This window comes from Piliocolobus tephrosceles, chromosome 6, assembly GCF_002776525.5.
Source record: "Piliocolobus tephrosceles isolate RC106 chromosome 6, ASM277652v3, whole genome shotgun sequence".
NCBI lineage: Eukaryota > Metazoa > Chordata > Mammalia > Primates > Cercopithecidae > Piliocolobus > Piliocolobus tephrosceles.
The window spans coordinates 123,298,892-123,321,089 of NC_045439.1; the positions used below are offsets into that span (position 1 = coordinate 123,298,892).

The following is a 22,198-nucleotide window of genomic DNA, read 5'->3' on the forward strand; positions in this document are numbered from 1 at the left end:
TTCAGGGCAAAAACTGCCTGACTAACTTCCATGGCATGGATCTTACCCGTGACAAAATGTGTTCCATGGTCAAAAAGTGGCAGACAATGATTGAAGCTCATGTTGATGTCAAGACTACCGATGGTTACTTGCTTCCTCTGTTCTGTGTTGGTTTTACTGAAAAACGCAACAGATACAGAAGACCTCTTATGCTTAGCACCAACAGGTCCGCCAAATCCGGAAGAAGATGATGAAAATCATGACCCGAGAGGTGCAAATGACTTGAAAGAAGTGGTCAATAAATTGATTCCAGACAGCATTGGAAAAGACATAGAAAAGGCTTGCCAATCGATTTATCCTCTCCATGATGTCTTCGTTAGAAAAGTAAAAATGCTGAAGAAGTCCAAGTTTGAATTGGGAAAGCTCATGGAGCTTCATGGTGAAGGCAGTAGTTCTGGAAAAGTAGTTCTGGAAAAGGGGATGAGACAGGTGCTAAAGTTGAATAAGCTGATGGATATGAACCACCAGTCCAAGAATCTGTTTAAAGTTCAGACTTCAATTAGTGTCAAATAAAAAGTGCTATTTGTGGGAAAAAAAAAAAAAGAAAGAAAGAAATGTTCATTTGGCTGGGCGTGGTGGCTCATGCCTGTAATCCCACCACTTTGGAAGGTCAAGATAGGCAAATCACCTGAGAGCAGGAGTTTAAGACTAGCCTGGCCAACATGGTGAAACCCCATCTCTGCAAAAATACAAGAATTAGCCAGGCCTGATGGCAGGTGACTGTAATCCCAGCTACTCGAGAGGCTGAGGCGGGAGAATTGCTTGAACCTGGGAGGTGGAGGTTGTAGTGAGCCGAGATCGCGCCACTGCACTCTAGCCTGGGTGACAGAGCAAGACTGCATCTCAAAAAAAAAAAGAAAAGTAAAAAAGAAATGTTCACTCGCAGTACTCCTGGTATATACTTGCTTTCTCGGGTATCAGGGGTATGTTCATGGAAATGTTTGAGACCCTCTGCCCTAGTGATCACACTACTCAGGAGCAGAAGTAAGGCCAGGGATGATCCTGGAATCCTGACACACATGAAATGAAAAGTCAGGGAAGACCCCACTTGAAATAGTAACTTGGATAGGCTCTTGGCTTAGAAAGGGCATCTACTGAAATGGTACCTAGGCTATGGGAAGGATTCAGGCAGAGAGCCCCTTAGGGACAATGCCTTTTTACAGTAGGGACCAGAGGAGAATTTTCATAATATCCACTCTTGGCTTGATTATGTTTTCTTTTTTTCCCCTAGAAACTGGTCCACAATGTGCATAACCACATCACCAATGACAAGAGATTCAATGGGTCTGAAAGGTATGGTCCCCTTGAGGAAAAAGAATGAGAAGGTACTTTGCTAAGGACAGGGAAGTAGAGGGGGATGCTCCAATACAGCAATGAGACTCAGGCTTTGATCTCACCATACCTTCTTAGGCCATGGAGGGATTTGCCACAAAGTTGATTAGTGCCGCGTACCTCTGTTTGTCTGGCTCTTACAAAGCCAACAACCTTATTCATTCTCTTCTCTTTGTGGCAGCATCAAGTCCTCTTGGAATATTTCAGTAGTGAAGTTTCTTCTGGAAAAGCTCAAGCAAGAGCTGGTGACCAGTCCCCACAATTACACTGATAAGGAGCTAAAAGGTGAGAAAAACTGGTTTAACTCCTATGCCATCTTTCTCCCCCTCTCCTCCCACTCCTCTTTCTTGGTCAGAGGAGAAGAGGAATAATAGAGATGATTTAGGTGGTTTTGAAAATAGTGGATTTGAAACTTTTTTTGGCTATTCTCACCTAAAATATGTTCATAGAATTATCTCAAATTGCCTGTTTATTTCCCTCTCAGTCTGAAACGAAAATGAGAGAAGGAAAGGGCTAGAACACCATCATGTATTCTGTTTATGCAGGTCTTGAATCTAAGGTGTTACAAGAAGGAGGAATCTAAGGTGTTATGAGGAGGTGTTATGTTCAGAAGCCAGGCCTGCCCCTTGGTCCCTAAATATTATTTCCCAGGCTTTCTCTTTCCTTGCTCTCTTTTGTTATTTGTAGCTAACACTGCAGTATTACGAAAGCTTCTGCTGAAAAAGTACTGGTAGGGCCAGGTACCGTGGCTCATCCCTATAATCCTAGCACTTTGGGGGACCAAGGCAGGAGGATTGCTTCAGCCCAGGAGTTCGAGACTAGCATGGGCAACATGGCGAAACCCCATCTTTACCAAAAACAAACAAACAAACAAAAATAACAAAAATAACTGGGCTGGGTGGCATGCATGACATAGTTCCAGCTACTTGGGAGGCTGAGGCGGGAGGATTGCTTGAGCCTGTGAGGTGGAGGTTGCAGTGAGCCAAGATTGTGCCACTGAACTCCAGTGTGGGCAAACCTTGTTTCAAAAAAAAGAAAAAATACTTGTAATCTTATATCAAGAGTGGCAATAGGGGTAGATTGTTGTTGTTTTTTAATTTTTTTTAAAATAGAGACTGAGTCTCACTATATTGCCCAGGCTGGTCTCAAACTCCTGGGCTCAAGCAATCCTGCCTTAGCAGGAGGCCTCCCAAAATGTTGGGATTACAGGTGTGAGCCACCATGCCCAAGAAGGGGTAGGTTTTATTTGGTGGAGGGAGCTGGGAGACACAGGAGCAAGTGGAGTTGTCTTTTTCCAGTGGGAGATATTTGGGAGGAGTTAGTGTTGGAGATGGAGGTGGGCAAAGAAAGCTAAACCAATTAGCCAGCCATGGTGTGTGCACCTGTAGTCCCAGCTGCTCAGGAAGCTGAGGCTGGAGGATCACTTAAGCCCAAGAGTTTGAGGCTACAGTGAGCTATGACCATGCCACTGCCCCCAAGCCTGGGTGACAGAGTGAGACCCTGTCTGGTAACAAAATCATAAATAAATAAAAAAAAAAGAAACCTAAACCAAAGAGGAGTGAATAGATGCTAATGTCTATGCCAAGAAAGCCCAGCATTTAGGCCAGGTGCGGTTGCTCACACCTGTAATCCCAGCACTTTGGGAGGCCGAGGCAGGTGGATCACCTGAGGTCAGGAGTTCGTGACCAGGCTGACCAAAATAGAGAAACCCCGTCTCTACTAAAAAGAGCCGGGTGTGGTGGCACATGCCTGTAATCCCAGCCACTCGGGAGACTGAGGCAGGAGAATCGCTTGAACCCAGGAGGCAGAGGTTGTGGTGAGCCGAGATTGTGCCACTGCACTCCAGCCTGGGCAACAAGAGCAAAACTATGTCTCAAAAAACAAAAAGCCCGTCATCTAAGTAGTGATCCCCAACCTCCCATTCATTAGTGTTAGGGCAGAAAAACGGGCTGAGGACCACTACTCTAGAGGACCCTCCTTCTTGTTCCCTTCCTTCCCTCCCCCTCAGGAGCCTGTGTGGCCTACTTCCTTACTAAGAGGCGTGAGTATCGCAACTCCCTGAACCCCTTTAAAGGCCTGAAGGAAAAAGAGGAGAAGAAACTTCGAAGTCGCCGATATCGGGTAGGTTTCTAGGCCTTTCTTTCAAGAAACTAAACTCTAAACCCTTCCCTAAGTGGGAAGGACCAGAGGACATGGCATCTGAGAATAGGGTTGAGAGCCAGGAATGTAGGAAGATAGAGAAGAACAGTGAGCCAGTGCTAAGATCTGACTTGGGAACTGGGTTCACGTAGGCATAGATTTTTTTTTTTTTTTTTTTTTTTGAGACGGAGTCTCGCTCTGTCACCCAGGCTGGAGTGCAGTGGCACAATCTCGGCTCACTGCAAGCTCTGCCTCCCGGGTTTACGCCATTCTCCTGCCTCAGCCTCCCAAGTAGCTGGGACTACAGGCGCCCGCCATCTCGCCCAGCTAGTTTTTTTTTTTTTGTATTTTTTTAGTAGAGACGGGGTTTCACCGTGTAGGCCAGGATCGTCTCGATCTCCTGACCTCGTGATCCACCCGTCTCGGCCTCCCAAAGTGCTGGGATTATAGGCTTGAGCCACCGCGCCCAGCCTTAGGCATAGATTTTACACAGCCTTCCCCACCAAACCTTTTCCCCAAATCTAATCCACAGAATGTTTACCTTCCTAATCTATCTCCTGGTTCCTGCCTTAGCTTTTTGCCAATCGATCCAGTATCATGAGGCATTTTGGACCTGAGGACCAACGTCTGTGGAAGGATGTGACAGAGGAGCTGATGTCAGATGAAGAGGACAGTCTTAATGAGCCAGGTGTGTGGGTGGCCCGCCCTCCCCGTTTCCGGGCCCAGCGCCTCACAGAGCTCTGCTACCACCTGGATGCTAACTCTAAGCATGGCACCAAAGCCAACCGTGTGTATGGGCCTCCCTCAGACAGACTGCCTTCTGCTGAAGCCCAGCTCCTTCCACCAGAACTTTACAATCCTAATTTCCAAGAAGAGGAAGATGAGGGAGGGGATGAGAATGCACCTGTCTCCCCATCTTTTGACCAACCCCACAAAACCTGCTGTCCTGACTTGAACTCATTCATTGAAATCAAGGTGGAAAAGGATGAATAAAATCTACAGCCAAGAATAACTCTGGCTTCCGCCATGCCCCATGTCTCAGAAATAGGTGGCCATGGGGCTTCACAAAATAATGAGATGCTCTGTGCAGTCTGAGAAAGCACATTTGCCTCTTTTTTTTTTTTTTTTTTAACACAGTCTCTACTGGAAATGGAAGCAGAACACTCTGGTGGGATAAAAACTTATCTAGAAGGGGAGAAACTCCCTCCTCTGTGAACAGTAAGCCAGAAAATGTTTATTCCTCAGCATAAACAGTGTCTCGGAGAAGCCTGGGATGAGAAAAGGAAGAGGATGGGTCCAAGAAACATGAGGCCTTCTTGACATATGCCCCATCTCTGAGTTGTTTCTGCCCCTGCCCAGTTCCACCCAAAGCTCTGAGGAAGCAGCCCAGGTTGCACCTTTTGCTTCCCCATGACTACTGGTCTTGCTCTGCAGTGGAAACTGAACAGGACCAGTCCAGGTTAATACCGCCACCTGGTGGGCAGTTTCAGTCATGAGCTTGAGTCTTCTGACCAGAGGAACACAAGTTCTCACTGTTAGGGAATTGGATCCTGATATAATAGCTATCGCTTATTGAATTACATGAGGAAAATTTTACTGTTCCTATCTTGCAGATGAGGAAATTAGGCTTAAAGAGTTCCCATGTCTCACCGGCAGCCTCTCTCCCACTATGTGACCAAGCAAAATACACAGCTTTGCAGCTATTTCTTGGTCCTGTTAGCCAAGCTGTATTTTGAAGAAGGGGTGTGCATTTTGGATGGATTGAAAAGCAAAAATGGCTTTATATTTATTCATTCTTACAACAAATATTGATTGCTTTACTAGGTGTCAGGTACTGTGCTATGGTTGATAAGGTTGGACGCTGTACAGAGATTTTTTTTAGTCTAGTCAGGAAGCCAGGCAGTGGAGTAGGCAATGAAATGAACTGTGCTAAGGGTGACCATGGTGGATGGAGTGGAGTGCACTATAGCAATATACAGCAGGGGTAGCTAACCTACTCTTGCAGTGTGGAAAGGTGGCTTCTGAGAGGGTGTAATGTCTAAACTGGGGAAGAGTTAATCAGGAGAAGGAAAGGGGAGGCTAAGAGAGTGTTCCAAACAGGGAACAGCAGGTACAAAAGTCCAGGGGCAAGAGAGAGTACAGACAAGGTCCAGTTCTACTGCAGACTGGTTTGGGGAAGGGATAATGCTAGAGGAGAGGCTGGAGAGTGAGACCTCATAATATAGAGTACAGACTTCAGCCCAAGGGCAGTGAGAAATCGTTGAAAGTTTTTTTTAGCAGGGAAATAAAACGACAGGTTTTGCCTACAGGAAGTCTCCAACTCACTGGTTTGACTTAGGATGGTTTGACTTAGGATTTTTCAACTTTACGATGGTGCAAAATGATTCGGTATGCTCCTCACCTTATGATGCAGTTACATCAGATAAACCCATTTTAAGCTGAACATATCGTAAGTTGAAGAAGCACTTCTGCCTTACGATATTTTCAATTTATAATGGATGGGTTTATCCAGACATAACTCCATTGTAAGTTGAAAAGCTTCTGGACTGAAAAATCACTTGACCTCAGGGTATAAGATGGATTGCAGGGAGCAAGCCTTGACTAGGAGACTTTTGCATTGGTTTAGGAGAGGAAAGATGGTGACCTGACATATATAGTGGTGATGAGGGGAGGACAGATTTGGAAGATGTTTAGGAAGCAGAATTAATAGAACTTGGTGATTGATAAGACTTGGTTGGATTTGAGGTTCAGGGAGAAGGAGGACATAGGGTTGATGCTCAGATTTCTAGTTTAAGCAGCTAACAGGATTGTGCCATTTACTCAGAGAATGCTAGAGGAGCCAGTTTCATGAGGCAGAGAAGATACCAGTTTAGGATATTGGGTGCTTCTGAGACAGCCATGTGGAGATGCTAGTAGTTAGGTGAGTTTTTAAGTCCAAGAAAGACTGGGCTGGAAATATGGATTAGGGAGTCACCTGTGTATACAGATTAGAATTAAAGTATTGGGGATGAAGAGGGCCTTTGGAGATCCCAGCTCCAGTTCAGACTGGAGAAGCCACCTGAGGTCATGAGCACTATTGGAGCATGCCCTATTAGCATATGCATCTTCTACTTCTTCCCGTTCACTCATCTCTGCTTCCAGTTATCCCTTGAAAACACAGGCTATTCATCCCAATTGTGCCCAATGTTACCACCACCTCTTGCATGGGCCTCCTTTAATGACTTCTCAACATTTCATAAGATTTCCTCTCCCATCCTCACCCCAAAGGATCAAAGCTTCCAAATCTTAGTATTTGGAAGTTGTGTGGATATTTTGGATGCAATTGGAAGGAAGAATCAAGGTTCTCCTTCCCCATCTGGACACAGGAAAGGAGGGAACACATTATGGTTAATTCTGAAGATGTTGCTCACAGCAGTGTTAGATGCAATCTGATAGCTCCCCTCTGTTCCTAGTGCTTTCAGTCCTCCCTGCTTCTAGTCTGGTAGGAAACTCTCCTCAGGATCAGAGAAAAGCTGTGGCCTTGACCAGGGAAACAGAGAGGCTGATTCTCAGGGGACATGAGGTCAAGGAGACAATGCAACTAGGACAAAGAAGCCAAATAGTTTGGCACAAATTAATTTCCCAAAAGATATTAACCTCCTTTCTTTCCACATTCCCTAAGGCTACACTAAGATTATAAAAGGTGTTCAAAATGTTGAGATGAAAATAATATGCACAACTTATTTGCATATAATTTTCATACTCGTTTACTATCTAAATACAAAGGAGTCATTTCCTTCTCCATTCTACTTCCTCCGCCCCTTGCCCCTGATGTTCTAGTCTGGGCAAAATTAATTGGCTGTTTTTTAAAAAAAATTTTTGAGACGGAATCTCCCTCTGTCGCCCAGGCTGGAGTGCAGTGGCGCAATCTCGGCTCTTTGCAACCTCCACTTTCCGGGTTCAAGCGATTCTTCTGCCTCAGCCTCCCGAGTAGCTGGGACTACAGGTGTGTGCCACCATGCCAGCTAATTTTTGTATTCTTAGTAGAGACGGGGTTTCACCATACTGTCCAGGCTGGTTGCAAACTCCCGACCTCGTGATCCACCCGCCTCGGCCTTCCAAAGTGCTGGGATTACAGGCGTGAGCCACCGCACCCGGTCGTTGGCTGGTATTTAATTAGGTATGTTTAGCTTCATCTAGGGTTTCTTTTAAAAAATTTAGAATTTTTTTGAGACGGAGGCTTGCTCTGTCGCCCAGGCGGGAGTGCAGTGGCCGTGATCTTGGCTCACTGCAACCTCCGTCTCCCGGGTTCAAGTGATTCTCCTGCCTCAGCCTCTCGAGTGGCTGGGACTATAGGCGTGCGCCACCACGTCTGGCTAATTTTTGTATTTTTAGTAGAGATGGGGTTTCACCATGTTGACCAGGCTGGTCTCGAACTCCTGACTTCAGATGATCTGCCTGCCTCAGCCTCCCAAAGCGGTGGGATTACAGGCGTGAGCCACCGCGCCCGGCCGCTTCAGCCAGGGTTTCTTTTCCTTATTCTTGATCCTTCTAAAATATTCATTATCAGTCTCTTTTCCATCCTGTTCATTTTCATTTGCAAATCCTCTACATGGCATTTCTTTTCTTCTTCTTAATACTTACTCTGTGTCACCAGTCTTCTGTCGACCAAAACCAACGGGGGAAGGTATTCGTTGGCCCCAAAACCAGGCCTTCGATCTCCATAATCACCTGAAATGTTTGCTAAAAATCTCATTTCCCAACACCAGGGGGTGTCTGTCTATCCCTCTAACTGTCCTACCCTTAAGGTAGAGATTAGTCCCAAACCTTTTCCTCACTCTTTTTCACTGCTTCTACACACACACTAGATCTCTTTCCCTCCCTCTCAAGGGAGAGGTTAGTCCCATTTTCCTCACTCCTTTTCACTGCTTTTACAAACACAAAATTTCTCCACCATCACAAAACTTTTGGGTCCAGAAGGTGGTGCCTTTTAATTGCAGTTTATCTGTTTGTCTCTCATTCTATCTGGTCAAGCTTGTCCTTTCCTTTGCGCACCCTTCGGTCTCTGCATCGTCCACACTCCTCTTTGCTCCCCAGCTCTCCCTTTCTTTCGCTACCTGTCTTCCACCTCTCTCTGTGGGCTTCGTCGCCTTTCAGGGCTGTCTTTACGTACACGTCTCTGAACCTCTTTATGCATTTGTCTTCTTTCTCTCTGTCTTCCTCTTTATGGCTCTCTCCTTGTCTCACCATTTCTGTACCAGTCTCCCTCCATCTCTCCCACAGTCCCCACGCTGGGAACAAAGTCACGGTGCTAGCGCAGAACAGGCCTCCCGTCGTCGGGTCCCAAGCCGCGACACATTCCACCATGCTCCTCCGCGCATTCCAACTGCAGACAAAGAGTCCCCGTCCCCTACCCCCACACTCTTTCCTGTTTCAATTCTTGAGTGTTGTAGGGGCAGCTGCCCCAACTGCCCCTGCCCGCCTCTCATCTACAGTCCGCAGGCCTCCACATCCAGGGCAGTTAGCGCCAGCGCCCTCTCTGCACGCACACCAGCTATTCCTGCGCGGACACCCCCGGCCCTCTCACACACACCGCGCTCCGCCCTCCTAGGAAAGTAGATCCGGCCAAGCAGACAAAAGTTTGGGAGAGAAGTTCGGTCCGTGGCTAGCGTGAGAGCGAGGGGGGCGGGGGCAGGGGAGAGTGGGGCAGTCGGGCGAGTCGACGCGTGAACAGATAGACCTGCGGACGGGACAGCCGCGGCCAGAGACCCTGCTAGCCCCGCTCAGCCCCAGATGCGCGAGGGGACGCAGCCCCTCCCGCTGGGGGATGCTGTGGGATTCCTGGCGCCGGGCATCCAGGCCGCCCGCTAAGCCCCTGTGCTTCCCCTGTGCCCCTGGGGAACCAGAGTCCGGCTGCAGGGAAAGAGAACCGGCCGCCGAGACGCCGCAGGGTGCCAGGCGGGGAGGGGGCGAGAGGCCCCAGACCCGAGGGCATGGAGCGGTTAGGAGAGAAAGCCAGTCGCCTGCTGGAGAAGTTCGGCCGCCGAAAGGGTGAATCTAGCCGGTCTGGGTCTGACGGGACCCCCGGGCCGGGCAAGGGGCGCCTAAGTGGGTTGGGGGGACCTAGGAAGTCAGGGCCCCGAGGAGCTACTGGGGGACCTGGGGATGAGCCGTTAGAGCCGGCCCGGGAGCAAGGTTCCCTGGACGCTGAGCGGAATCAGCGCGGCTCCTTTGAGGCGCCGCGCTACGAAGGCTCCTTTCCCGGGGGGCCGCCGCCCACCCGGGCCTTGCCTCTACCTCAGTCGTTGCCCCCCGATTTTCGGCTGGAGGCCACGGCCCCGGCCCTCAGCCCCCGCTCCAGCTTCGCCAGTAGCTCGGCCAGCGACGCTAGCAAGCCGTCCAGCCCCCGGGGCAGCCTGCTGCTGGACGGGGCGGGGGCTGGCGGAGCTGGAGGTAGCCGGCCCTGCAGCAATCGCACCAGCGGCATCAGCATGGGCTACGACCAGCGCCACGGGAGCCCCTTGCCAGCGGGGCCGTGCCTGTTTGGCCCACCGCTGGCCGGAGCACCGGCAGGCTATTCTCCCGGAGGGGTCCCGTCCGCCTATCCGGAGCTCCACGCCGCCCTGGACCGATTGTATGCTCAGCGGCCCGTGGGGTTCGGCTGCCAGGAAAGCCGCCACTCGTATCCCCCGGCCCTGGGCAGCCCTGGAGCTCTAGCCGGGGCCGGAGTGGGAGCGGCGGGGCCCTTGGAGAGACGGGGGGCGCAACCCGGACGACACTCTGTGACCGGCTACGGGGACTGCGCCGTGGGCGCCCGGTACCAGGACGAGCTAACAGCGTTGCTTCGCCTGACGGTGGGCACTGGTGGGCGAGAAGCTGGCGCCCGCGGAGAACCCTCGGGGATTGAGCCGTCGGGTCTGGAAGAGCCGCCAGGTCCTTTCGTTCCGGAGGCCGCCCGGGCCAGGATGCGGGAGTCGGAGGCCAGGGAGGACTACTTCGGTGAGTGAGAGAAGTGGTTAAGGACGGGAAGGGACCCGTCACGGCATTCGGTTCTCCACTGCCCCGACGGCCCAAAGTGCCGGCGCCCGGGGGTCCGAAGTGAAGACGCGGGACTAGGAAGGAAACAAGAGGGATGGATTGGGGGCGGCCCCAGAGCACTTTCCCCTTCTTGCTAGTTTTCAAATGAACCAGGGCTCCTTATTTCTGCTAAATTCAACCCTCCTGGTATCGCGTGAGTCCGTTTCTCAAGCATTTGAACCTCGGTTTTTCGCGGCAGGAGGCCTCGTAGGGAAGGGACCAAGTGGCCCCCCAACCTGCTCCCCCCTTCACTGCGGTGCCCCTGGAGGTTTGTGCGCGCCGCGCCCCCACCCGGGCCCAGGCTCCGCCCGCAGGAATTTGGAGAATGCGCGGGTGGGGGGGCGGGGTAGGCTGGCCGCGTGCGTGCCGACTCCTGCCCGGGCGCTCCAGGTGCCCCGGGCGGGGCGGCCGCCGCCGCGCGGCGGAGGGGTAGGGTTCGGGGATGGGGGGGCGCTCCCTAGCACACCCAGAGTAGTGGCGGCTGTCGGGGAAATGGAGCCTGGGAGGCAGGATGGAGCGCCCTGGGACCCAACTGCTGTCCCTTCCCAGTCCTGTTGGCTAGGTGCGTGCGTGGGCATTTAATCAGAGACCCAGTAGTACCAGCCTCTATTTTCCCCATCCTCCGGAAGTCAGGGCAAAAGCCATGACTACTGGGACACCATTACCTCTGGATGGATAACGACCCTGTGTTATTGCCAGAAATAACCTGGTCTTGAATTCTGGCTATAACCTCTCAGAATTCAGGCTAGAAGTAGCGCCTTACTTCCTGACACTGTTAAGGAAACCTGGTCGCTGTCTCCCTCCCCTACTCTGTTCAAGAAGTATTGATTGATTATATGTCTCAGCTATGAGGAACATTAGGGTCTTGAAAGATCTTTTAGTCAGAATTCACAGGCACTACTACACACCTAAAAAACTTCGAATATGATTGTGATTGGAAAGCAGTGGCAGCTTACCCCCTAAGGGCTGTGGGCCTCTTTCACTTTTCCAAGCATCTCTTCTCACCACTCATGCCCCACTCCTGGACCCCATGCTGTAGAACTCTATGGCTACATAAGTGAATAGGAAGAGGAACGCGGCCAGGGAGGGATGGTTGGGTAGGAGGTTCAGAGGTAGCAGGGCGGCAGGCTACAAGGGCGCTGCATAACTCAACCCCCAACCTCCACCCCCATTCTTTTCCCCACCTCCAAATCCACCAAGAGGAAAGCCCAGAGGAGATGATGCCAAACCGCTTTGATCAAGGAAGACTGAATGACAGGGCCCATTTAGCAGTTTCGTTTTGAGGCCCAGGAGAGGTGGCTAGTAAAGAAGTCTTTTTGGCTGAACCATCGGGCGGAAAGGAAGAAAGGAACTCAGAGAAACTGCAATAAAATAGCAGGAAGAACATAGGTGTAGATATGCTGGGTTAGAGGAGGTAAGGCCAATGTGCCTGAGCAGTTTCATTTGCTCTTCCCATAACGGCCAAGGTTTCCTAAAGAACAGCTCTGACAGGACCCCCTGGCATGGCAATCTTGGGGCAGATCTTCACTTCCATGAGGAAGCCACATTTTGAATTCAGAGATGGGGGCCCCTTCTCCCTGGGAGTCAGATTGCCTCCTTTGACAACCCCTACATACCCCTTGTGCCGCCAGCCCCAGGTTGACTGTACCCTCCTCCTGCCCCTAGTAGGGGCCCTCTTCCTTGGCTTCAGCCTTGCCCAGCTGCCAGAGGGTGGGAGCAGGACAGGTCTGGGCCCATCAGTTGCTGCAGCTGCTGCACAGGCTCCCAAGCCCCTGGGCAAAGACTGGGATGGGCCCCAACAGGCAGGGAGTGTGGCAGCCTGCCGAGGGGGAGAGGTGGGGCGGGCCCGTTGGGATCTGCTCCCCAAAGACAGGCCCTAGCCCTCACTCATGGGCCTGGAATTGGGGAGTGGAGGGAGGGAAGAACACACCCAGGAAAGGCGAGTCCCAGAGCCAGGTGTATGTATCTTAGCGGGGGATTTTGGGGAATAGCAAGCAGTTCAGTTCTGTGCTCTTCCCAAGATAGAAGGTGACTAGGAGGCATCAGGGGCTCTGCTACTCTCCCTGCTTTCCTGTTCAACCCTGGTTCCTGGAACACAGCCTACATTCTCAGCAGCCACCTCCCCACAGGAGTCATGCTCACATGGTCCCCTCTGCACAGGGCCCTCTGCTGAGCCAGATCCTTTTCTCCATCCTTGGAAGTCTGCAGCAGAGAGAAATCATTCTATAACTGAACAGCTCGTTTGACTGATGGGAAACTGAAGTCCCAGAGAGGCTTTCTGGGCCTAGCCTGCTTTCTCTAGAAAGTTTTTTTAAGTCTGCTGCTGAGCACCTGTGGACCGGCATCTTTGACCATTCATCCTACACACTGCAACAGAGATCATATCTTGCCTGTATAATCTTTTCTCCCCAACAGAAACTAAGCATCTGAATGCCAGGGACCGTATCTCTGACTTTCTCCAGGTTTCCTCAGGTAGTGGTGCTGTGTTAAGCACAAAATAGATGCTCAGAAAATATCTGTTGAGTAATTAAACAAGAATGGATCTGCTCAACCAAGATCTTGCTACACGTCGTTACTTCTTATCTTCTCTTCTCAGAAGGGAGCCCATCAACGGGAGACTGTGACCCCTGGCACATCAGGAAAGGGCAGTCAGGAAAGCTTGGGAATCTCTGGTTTTGACCTGGGGGAGTAGAATGTAACACTCTTTTCTCCTCTCAGGCACCTGTATCAAGTGCAACAAAGGCATCTATGGGCAGAGCAATGCTTGCCAGGCCCTGGACAGCCTCTACCACACCCAGTGCTTTGTCTGCTGCTCTTGTGGTGAGTGTAGCCCCAACACTCAAGCACTCCCCTCCCCTGCCCACATACACACAAGTGCTATAGGGAACAGGAGGCGAGCTTTTGCCTCTTCATTTGCTCACAGAGCAGCTGTTGGATCCCCACCAAGTGTCTGGAGGTCCGCAGCTGCTCCGCCTCTCTTGCTTCCTTGTCTGCCCTCTACTTGGCTCTGCCTCCCCCTGGTGGGTCTCCTTTCTGGAGTCCCTCCTTCCTTCCTCACCTCTGTTTCTCCCTCTCGTGCCTCCCTGCTTGCCCATCCTGGACTCGCCTGGCCCTCCAGCTTCTTGGTGGGGCTTGGTCTTGGGCAGCCAAGTTGCCTGGGGCGACAGTGAAAGATTGGAATGTGGGGAGGGTGGGGGCAGGCTCGGGGAGTGGGGAGCTGCTAGGGGCGGAGAGGGGGGTTTTCTCTTGGCTGGTCAGAGTTCAGCCACCTCACTAGAGTGCAGGCCACCGGGCCATGCCAAGCTGATGACATCACGCTCCAGGAATGCCTGCCACTGTTAGCTCAGGAGGCCCACTTGGAAAGGGGGGATGCTCCCAGCGGCCTTAACTGCCCCCCTCCCCTCCCTCATTACCCCCTCCTCACTGCTTACCCATTCTGATTCCTTTGCTAAACCTTTAATCTCCTATCTCTGCCTGTCTGACTTCAGCACTCAGCTTTTCTCACTCCCCCAGTTTCTGCCTCGTTCTCTTTAGGCTCATCTGTCTGTCTATCCTTCTGTTTACAGGGCCTCTTCTGGCTATATCTCTTTCCCTCTCTTTCCTCCCCTGTGTCTCATGAGCTTCTAAGTCAGCTTTCCTAACCCACTGGACAGAGTTGGAAGTGGGGATTTTGAGGGGAAGAAGGCAAAGGTGGGAAAATTGCTCATGCTCCACCTGTTCTCACTCCTCCCCTATCCCTGATAATATAGACACCTGGGAGCAGTTCCTGGGGGTTGGTCACATGGGGAATGGTCCTGCCTTGTCTGCTAGAAGAAGATCCTGGGTTGTCTCTTACCCTAGAGACTCTGGGTCCCTCTAAGCTTAGGGAAGCAGCCTAAACAAACAGGAAAGGGGACCTGCTTTGCTTCCAAACAAAGCACTTTGTCCTCCTGCAGTAACTCCAGTCCTGACCTCCATAGAGTCTGTCCCTGGAAGGAGACAGATAGGCCTTTGAGAGCAGGATAGATATGCTCAGGCGAAGAGGCTTCTTAGGTTGAAGGGTCCCAGAGGGCAAGGCCTGTAACAATGTGATTCTCTCTATGCAAATCGTATAGTACCTTATTAAGAGCTCATGTATTCCAGCATGTAGTTGGCTTTACTCTCCCAGATGGCTTCCTATGCACTGGAGAGGAAGACAGTTTGTTTAGGGGAGGGCCCTAGAAAGCTGTTAAGGAGGCAGGAGCTGGAGGAGTAGCAAGCAGAAGAGAGGGGAAGTTGGCTGGAATGAAGCCAAAGCAAATTGGAATTGCATCAGATGGAATTTTTGTGTGGGGAAGAAGGACAGACAGCAGTTAGGAGGAAAAGTACAAAGTCCAGGTTTAAATCTATTATGCAGCACTGGGGAGCAGTGACCCCAGAAGTCTTGCACCTGGGCTGTGGGATAGGTTCCAGCCCCTTTTCTGCTGTTTCTAGGGCGAACTTTGCGTTGCAAGGCTTTCTACAGTGTCAACGGCTCTGTGTACTGTGAGGAAGATTATCTGGTGAGTAAGGGTCACCTGGACCTGGAATTGGTTTCCATACTGACCCCCTTCTTGGTGGCCCATTGGAGTACCACCATCATTCTGAGTTTGATAACAGCTTCCCTTTGTCTTTTACTTTAGTTTTCAGGGTTTCAGGAGGCAGCTGAGAAATGCTGTGTCTGTGGTCACTTGATTTTGGAGAAGGTAAGTAAAGTGCCTTCAGCTGAGAACTCTCACTGTGAGGCTGAGGAGCGGAGTCAGGGACTAAATGGATACTGAGAGAAGGTTGGGGGAAGAAGCCTGTCACCAGATGAATCACTTTCATCCCATTCCTCCCCAGAGCAGCTGTTTACAGTGGCTTCCCTCTGCCTATGGTATCAAGTCTGGGCTCAAAAGCCTGTCAACCCAGGCTTTTGTGACTTGGCCCCTCCCTAATTCTGCAGGCACAGCCAGGCCTTCCAGCCTGAGCTAGGAGTGTGGGGTCCTGAGTCTTTTTATTTATTTATTTATTTGAGACAGAGTCTCGCTCTGACATAGTGGCATGATCTTGGCTCACTGCAACCTCTGCCTCCCAGGTTCAAGTGATTCTAGTGCCTCAGCCTCCCAAGTAGCTAGGACTACAGGCGTGCGCCACCATGCATGGCTAATTTTTGTATGTTTAGTAGAGACGAGTTTTGCCATGTTGGCCAGGCTGGTCTCGAATTCCTGGCCGCAAGTGATCCTCCTGCCTAAGCCTCCCAAAGTGCTAGATTACACACATGAGCCACTGTGCCCAGCCTGGGGTCCTGAGTCTTAATCCCCTTTCTGCTACTGGTTAGAATCACTTGGGACTCAGTTTTATTTTCTGTAAAAAGGAGAGATAGGATTAAATCAGTGATTATCAATCATGGTAGCCTAGCAGATCAGCTGGGAAGAACTAAAAAAAAAAAAAAAAGTTTGGATCCCATCACCAGAGATTGTGATAATAGGCCTGGAGGAGGGCCAAAGCATTGATGTTTTTTAAAAGCTCCCTAGATGATCCTGATATGCAGCCAGAGTTAAACACTACTGGCCTGAATGCTCTGTCAGGCATTTTTCAGGGTTTCTGCCTCCATTTAAAGACTTCTTCCTCCACATTACATAGCATTGTTCTAGGAGTATAGCAGCGGGTTGGATGAGGTTAATGGGAGTAATAAGGAGCATAATGGGCAGCTGGAGAACTGAGACTGGAGGGAGACTGATTCTCTTGCTACCCCATGAGCCAGATCCTACAAGCAATGGGGAAGTCCTATCACCCAGGCTGTTTCCGATGCATTGTTTGCAACAAGTGCCTGGATGGCATCCCCTTCACAGTGGACTTCTCCAACCAAGTATACTGTGTCACCGACTACCACAAGTGAGTCCACCCCTTGGGATGCAGTGTGGAACTGGGTCCAGGGATTCCCCAACCTCAGCTCATCTCTTTCCTCTGTCTTTCAGAAATTATGCTCCTAAGTGTGCAGCCTGTGGCCAACCCATCCTCCCCTCTGAGGTCAGTATGTCTGGGTTCTCCTTCAGGGCAGCCAGTGCCACCGCTTCTGGTGTAGGGTTAGGGACACGCTGCCTGGCCTCCTGCCGGAAGCGGTAGTGCCAAGGAATGTGCTCTGTGAAGATTCCCGTGTGACTCTGCCTCTTGGGGTCACCACCCTGACCCTAACATCCGGGCCTGGACATGTCTGAAAGCCTCACTGGGCCCAGGCTCCATCTCTTCTATCCCAGTCCAGAGGAGGAGACTTTCTTTGAGGTCGAGGTCACCAGACTGCAGATGTAGGGGCTGGAAAAAGGTGGGAAGAATCCTCAGCACTGGTAGGAATGGGTCAGAAATGATTTATGCTGTGTGTAGAGGATGTACCTACGGAGAGAAGCCAGATCTTATTGGATTCCCTTGTTCTCAGCCTAGCCTACTTTATTTATGCCTCCTGTCCCTTTCCTTCCCCCACAACTGGGAGACGCAGGTAAGGCCGGGGCTCTTGTACAGAGGGAGTGTGCTACATGGGTGCAGCCCAGTGAAGGAGATAAGGAGAGTTCTGGTAGGATTTGCAGAGGCATCTTAAAACTACAGGTGATTGCAGAGAGACACTGGGGCCATATGTATGATCTTCCCATGGGGTGGGAAGGGTTATATATGAGGGCGGTGGAGGTGAAGCAACATGCTGCTCTCATCTCCATGGGGGTCTGCATGTTTCAGGGCTGTGAGGACATCGTGAGAGTGATATCCATGGACCGGGATTATCACTTTGAGTGCTACCACTGTGAGGTGAGTGTTGGGTGCTACCACTGTGAGGTGAGCGGTGCTGGAGAAGTGGAAATGGGGAGAGGGTAGGAGTCAAGTCCTGCAACAACCAGACATCTATGGGAGAGGTGTAGGGCATGGGAAACCAGAAAGATACTGTGACCTATCTTCCATCTTTTTTTTTTTGTCCCCTCCAGCCACTTTCTCTGGTCCAAGTTACTTAGTCCTTTCTGAATCTGACTCTCCCAGAGTCAGGACTTTCTAAGAGTAGGGAGTCTGGTCAAACTGCTGTAAAGACAGGCTTGTGTCATTATTTCTGCTGCAGCAGTGACACCTGGTGTCCAGCTGAGGTATTAATATTTTCTCAGATTGCTCTTCCGTCCCTTCCATCCTGCCCTTCCCACCCCATCCCTTTCTTCCAGTTATTAGGAGTCAGGTGTTGAGCAGGGCAGACTCCTAAGATGCCCTCAGTATCCAAGGTGCCTGGGCTGAGGTGAACTAGGTGCCTTCTTCCCTAGGACTGCCGGATGCAGCTGAGTGATGAGGAAGGCTGCTGCTGTTTCCCTCTGGATGGGCACTTGCTTTGCCATGGCTGCCACATGCAGCGGCTCAGTGCCCGACAAGCCCCGGCCAACTATATCTGAGCTGCAATCACTGCTGCTGCTGTCACCACCACTGACAAACTGCTCTAGCCAGTGGGCCTCTCTGAGGCCAGCCAAGGCAAATAACGCACTGTACAGGCCTGGCAGAAGAGTCCTCTGGGGAGGACCCCAAGGACTGGAGACCCAAAGATCATGACATTCCAAATGGATTGTGGAAGAGAAACCTTATATTTACCAGGGTGGGGGTGACTGGCCTTTTTCCCATGTGTGCATCCTGAGCTTAGGCACACACAGGAGGGTTCCAGTACTTTCTGAACATCTGATTCTGTATCTTCAGTATATATATTTTGTTTTAGAGATGGGATCTCACCATGTTGCCCAGGCTAGTCTTGAACTCCTGGGCTCAAGTGATCCTCCCACCTTGGCCTCCCAAGGTGCTGGGATTACAGGCGTAAGCCACTGTGTCTGGCCTAGTATATGATTGTGCATGAGTCACATAATGTTCTGGTCCCGGATTCCAAGAGTAGAGGACCTAGCTTTAAATCAACTAGTTTCAGCTAAACTGACTAGAACCAAATCAAAGTGTAATTCTCCCTCCAGCTCCCCCAAACCCCAGAGTTTTTGGGTTGTGGTTGATGCAGGATGGGATCCCCCTGAGAGGCAGCAAGTCTAGGGTGGTGAGTTCCTGCTAGGCAACCAAATTTAAGCTCCTCACTTTTTTGTGACACATGATGTCAGATATGGGGTCCCGCACCTGTATCTGGATGAAGAAGTAGAAACTCTGAACCTCATTAATGAGTTATTTATTGGCCTTCTTCTAAGGACTAGGAGAGCTCCTCATCTGTCTGCTGAGAATGGGGACCAGCTCTGAGTGGGGTTGCTGCCTGTATTCCCTGTTTCTCAGGGACTCATGTGGGTCTGGGGAGGCTAGGTGGGTGCTTGTACGTGGTTGCTCTTCTCCTTGGCTATGGTAGGTAATAAGCAGGTCTGCGTGGGTGTGGAGGTTGGTGGGGGGATGTCTAGGAAGCTTCAGCTTAGACACACTCCCAAGTTTAGGTGCACTGAGCCATACAGCCCAGCGTATGCATGTGTGGTTGTGTTCATGCACACACACACACACACACACACACACACTCTCTCTCTCTCTCTTACTCTCTTCTCAGGTCACTTGTACACTTGGTTTCCTAGTAGAATCTCACTTGCCACCTCTCAGAGGGGTCCTGGATTGCATCCATCACAATCCCAAAACTACAGTTGGGGGGAACTGGAGGGAGCAAAACACTGATTTGGTACTAGTCAGTTTGCCTGAAACTAGTTCACCTAAAGCTAGATCTCTTAAAACCAATTTACTGAAAACTTATTTGCTTAAAGTTAATGACTTAATGACTAATTTGCCAAAAGCTCAATTCCTATTTTGGTGTGTTTATATCCATTTAGGTGTCCTATTCCTTTTTGTCTTGCTTTGGATATTTCAAGGATTTATATCTATTCATCCAAGAGTACTTCTGAGTTATTATCAGCAACATAAATTTATCAAATTTGCAGCACTTTGTAAATGATGAGATTGCTTCCTACCTTTATGGATGTCTTTTTTTATGTTATCTACCTTTCAAAAACTTTTTTAAAAAGTTTAAAGTTTCTAGCAATAAATACAATTGGTACAGGCATTTTGTGTATCATTTTTTTTGTTTCTTAATCCAGTATTCCTTTACAAATTAAATGCCTTGAAAAATGTAATGGAGTTCAATGTGATTTTGATGCTTTGGTCTAACTTCTACATTCCTACTGTTAAAAGGCCAGTATATCTTAAATAAATGAATAGGCATGAGGCATATTCAGTTGACTTACAATGAAAAGTTATACAGACAACAGTAATAACTAAGAGGGTGAATCTGCTAAACCCTTTTGAAATGCTGCAGATTTGATAAATATTTATTTTAGACTAATTGGTTTTAGGGGAATTGGTTTTAGGCAAATTAATCTAGTAATCTTTGATCTTTAGTCTTCATTTTCTATCACTCAGTGAGTTTCATACTGGAAATGATGACTCCTGACAACAGAAATTCCACATTTGGGGGCTATTCTAAGATGACTATGCCAGCCAACCTGGGAAATACATAGAGGAGATCTCTGAGTGAGAGGGAAAGAGTTCAGATTTATACAACTGAGTGCCAGAGGGGAAAATGCACCTTGTTGAAGTGAGAAACGTTCTGAAACTGAATTACTTCTTGTACAGCTGAGATCGCTTCTTCTGTACTATTGTTAAATAAGTGAATACAAAGGCCCTGTGATGGGAAATCCAGACAAGCTTGTGTAACTTTACATCCATCCCCTCAGGTTTTTTGTTTTTGTTTTTCTTTTTTTTATAGAATCTCGTTTTGTTGCCCAGGCTGAAGTGCAGTAGTGCAGTGGTGCGATCTCAGCTCACTGCAACCTCTGCCTCCTAGGTTCAAGTGATTCTCCTGCCTCAGCCTCCTGAGTAGCTGAGATTATAGGCAGGCGCCACCACACCCAGCTAATTTTTGTATTTTTAGTAGAGACAGGGTTTCACCATGTTGGCCAGGGTGATCTCAAACTCCTGAGCTCAGATGATCCGCCTGCCTCAGCCTCCCAAAGTGCTGGGATTACAGTCGTGAGCCACTGAGCCCCACCTCTTTTTTTTTTTTTTTTAAAGTTGGGAGTCTTGGCCAGGCACAGTGGCTCACCCCTGTAATCCCAGCACTTTGGGAGGCTGAGGTGGGAGGATCACGAGGTCAGGAGATCAGGACCATCCTGGCCAACATAGTAAAACCCCGTCTCTACCAAAAATAAAAAAGTTAGCCAGGCATGGTGGCGTATGCCTGTAGTCCCAGCTACTCGGGAGGCTGAGGCAGGAGAATCACTTAAACCCGGGAGGTGGAGATTGCAGTGAGCCATTGCGCCACTGCACTGCAGCCTAGGCAACAGAGCAAGGTTACGTCTCAAAAAAAAAAACCGGGCACAGTGGCTCACGCCTGTAATCCCAGCACTTTGGGAGGCCGAGGCGGGTGGATCACGAGGTCAGGAGATCAAGACTATCCTGGCAAACACGGTGAAACCCCATCTCTACTAAAAATACAAAAAATTAGCCAGGCATGGTGGCAGGCGCCTGTAGTCCCAGCTACTCGGGAGGCCAAGGCAGGAGAATGGCGTGAACCCGAGATGTGGAGGTTGCAGTGAGCCGAGATTGTGCCACTGCACTCCAGCCTGGGTGACAGCAAGGCTCCGTCTCAAAGGAAAAAGAAAAAAGAGTTGGGAGTCTCATTCTGTCACCCAGGCTGGATGGAGTATAGTGGCACAATTATGGTTCACTGCAATCTCTGCCTCCCAGGTTCAAGCAATTCCCCTGCCTCAGCCTCCCAAGTAGCTGGGACTACAGGTATGCACCACCATGCCTGGCTAAGTTTAAAAAAATTTTTTTAGAGACAGCATCTCGCTATGTAGCCCAGGCTGGTCTTAAATATCTGGCCTCAAGTGATCTCCCACCTTGGCCTCCTAAGTCACTGGGATTACAAGCATGAGCTGCTGTGCCCAGCTCCTGACCCTTTGTTTCTTACTGATTTTGGCCTCTTCTGTTCTGATCTGACTCATTTCTTTCTAGGTCTGTGCTGATTGCCCTAGCCTCGGGGCTCCCCAGCACTCTGTTCTTGCCACTGAGGCTACTTCTTCCTGAGGAAAAATAAATGATAATAGCTGATAAGGGTAGGCCATGACAAAAGAGCAGTGCCAGCCACCCCAACACCATCACTGGCAGGCTCCCAGGTATATCCTGCATCACAAGAGCTTCCCTTCCTCCTATTTGCTGGGAGACTAAATATTTTTGTTTAGTATTTACAGTTTTTTAGTATTTACAGTTGATGATGAAAGATTCGTGGGGTGCTGCCAAGTACACATCAAAAGGTAGACCTTGTTTGGCCAACTTGCCACCTGATTTAATCAACAACCACTTGCAGAAAGGGGGAAAATGGAGGAATTATGGATCAACTCTGTCTTTTCAGATGACAGTCACAGGACAAGGGTTAGGCTTTGACTGCAGACTTCAGTTCTGCTCTGGCCAGCCCTGTTCACCACAGGCCTGAGTGGGTTATCAAAAATAAAGCTGGTGGCTGGGTGCGGTGGCTCACATCTGTAATCCCAGCACTTTCGGAGACTGAGGCAGGTAGAACACCTGAGGTCAGGAGTTCGAGACCAGCCTGGCCAAAGTGGAGAAATGCTGTCTCTACTAAAAACACAAAAAATTAGCCAGGCATGGTAGTGGGAAC

At 49.9% G+C, this 22,198-nt stretch overlaps 2 protein-coding genes across 4 annotated transcripts in view; both read left to right on the forward strand.

Moving 5' to 3' along the window:
• The window catches only part of C6H14orf93 (chromosome 6 C14orf93 homolog), a 28,566-nt gene extending 23,732 nt beyond the window's left edge, over positions 1–4,834 (forward strand). For both annotated transcript variants that reach the window (XM_023230446.2, XM_023230448.2), the window contains 4 exons: positions 1,271–1,332; positions 1,553–1,656; positions 3,380–3,492; positions 4,084–4,834. In XM_023230446.2, coding sequence (XP_023086214.1) covers positions 1,271–1,332; positions 1,553–1,656; positions 3,380–3,492; positions 4,084–4,503 — 699 coding nt within the window. In that variant the 3' untranslated portion in view covers positions 4,504–4,834. The remainder of the gene's footprint in view (positions 1–1,270; positions 1,333–1,552; positions 1,657–3,379; positions 3,493–4,083) is intronic.
• A 3,923-nt stretch (positions 4,835–8,757) lies between these two features.
• Positions 8,758–20,222, forward strand: AJUBA (ajuba LIM protein). Of its 2 annotated transcripts, XM_023230449.2 has the most exons (8): positions 8,758–10,488; positions 13,285–13,386; positions 15,019–15,086; positions 15,207–15,269; positions 16,310–16,440; positions 16,524–16,575; positions 17,272–17,340; positions 17,835–20,222. In XM_023230449.2, the coding sequence occupies exons 1-8, from the start codon at positions 9,483–9,485 to the stop codon at positions 17,958–17,960; spliced, it is 1,617 nt and encodes a 538-aa protein (XP_023086217.1). In that variant the 5' UTR covers positions 8,758–9,482; the 3' UTR covers positions 17,961–20,222. The 2 variants fall into 2 exon arrangements, with proteins under 2 accessions (XP_023086217.1, XP_023086218.1); XM_023230450.1 differs by lacking the exons at positions 13,285–13,386; positions 15,019–15,086; positions 15,207–15,269; ... (2 more) ...; positions 17,272–17,340; positions 17,835–20,222 and adding an exon at positions 12,696–12,739 and having other exon boundaries at positions 9,483–10,488.
• Positions 20,223–22,198: the final 1,976 nt, after the last annotated feature.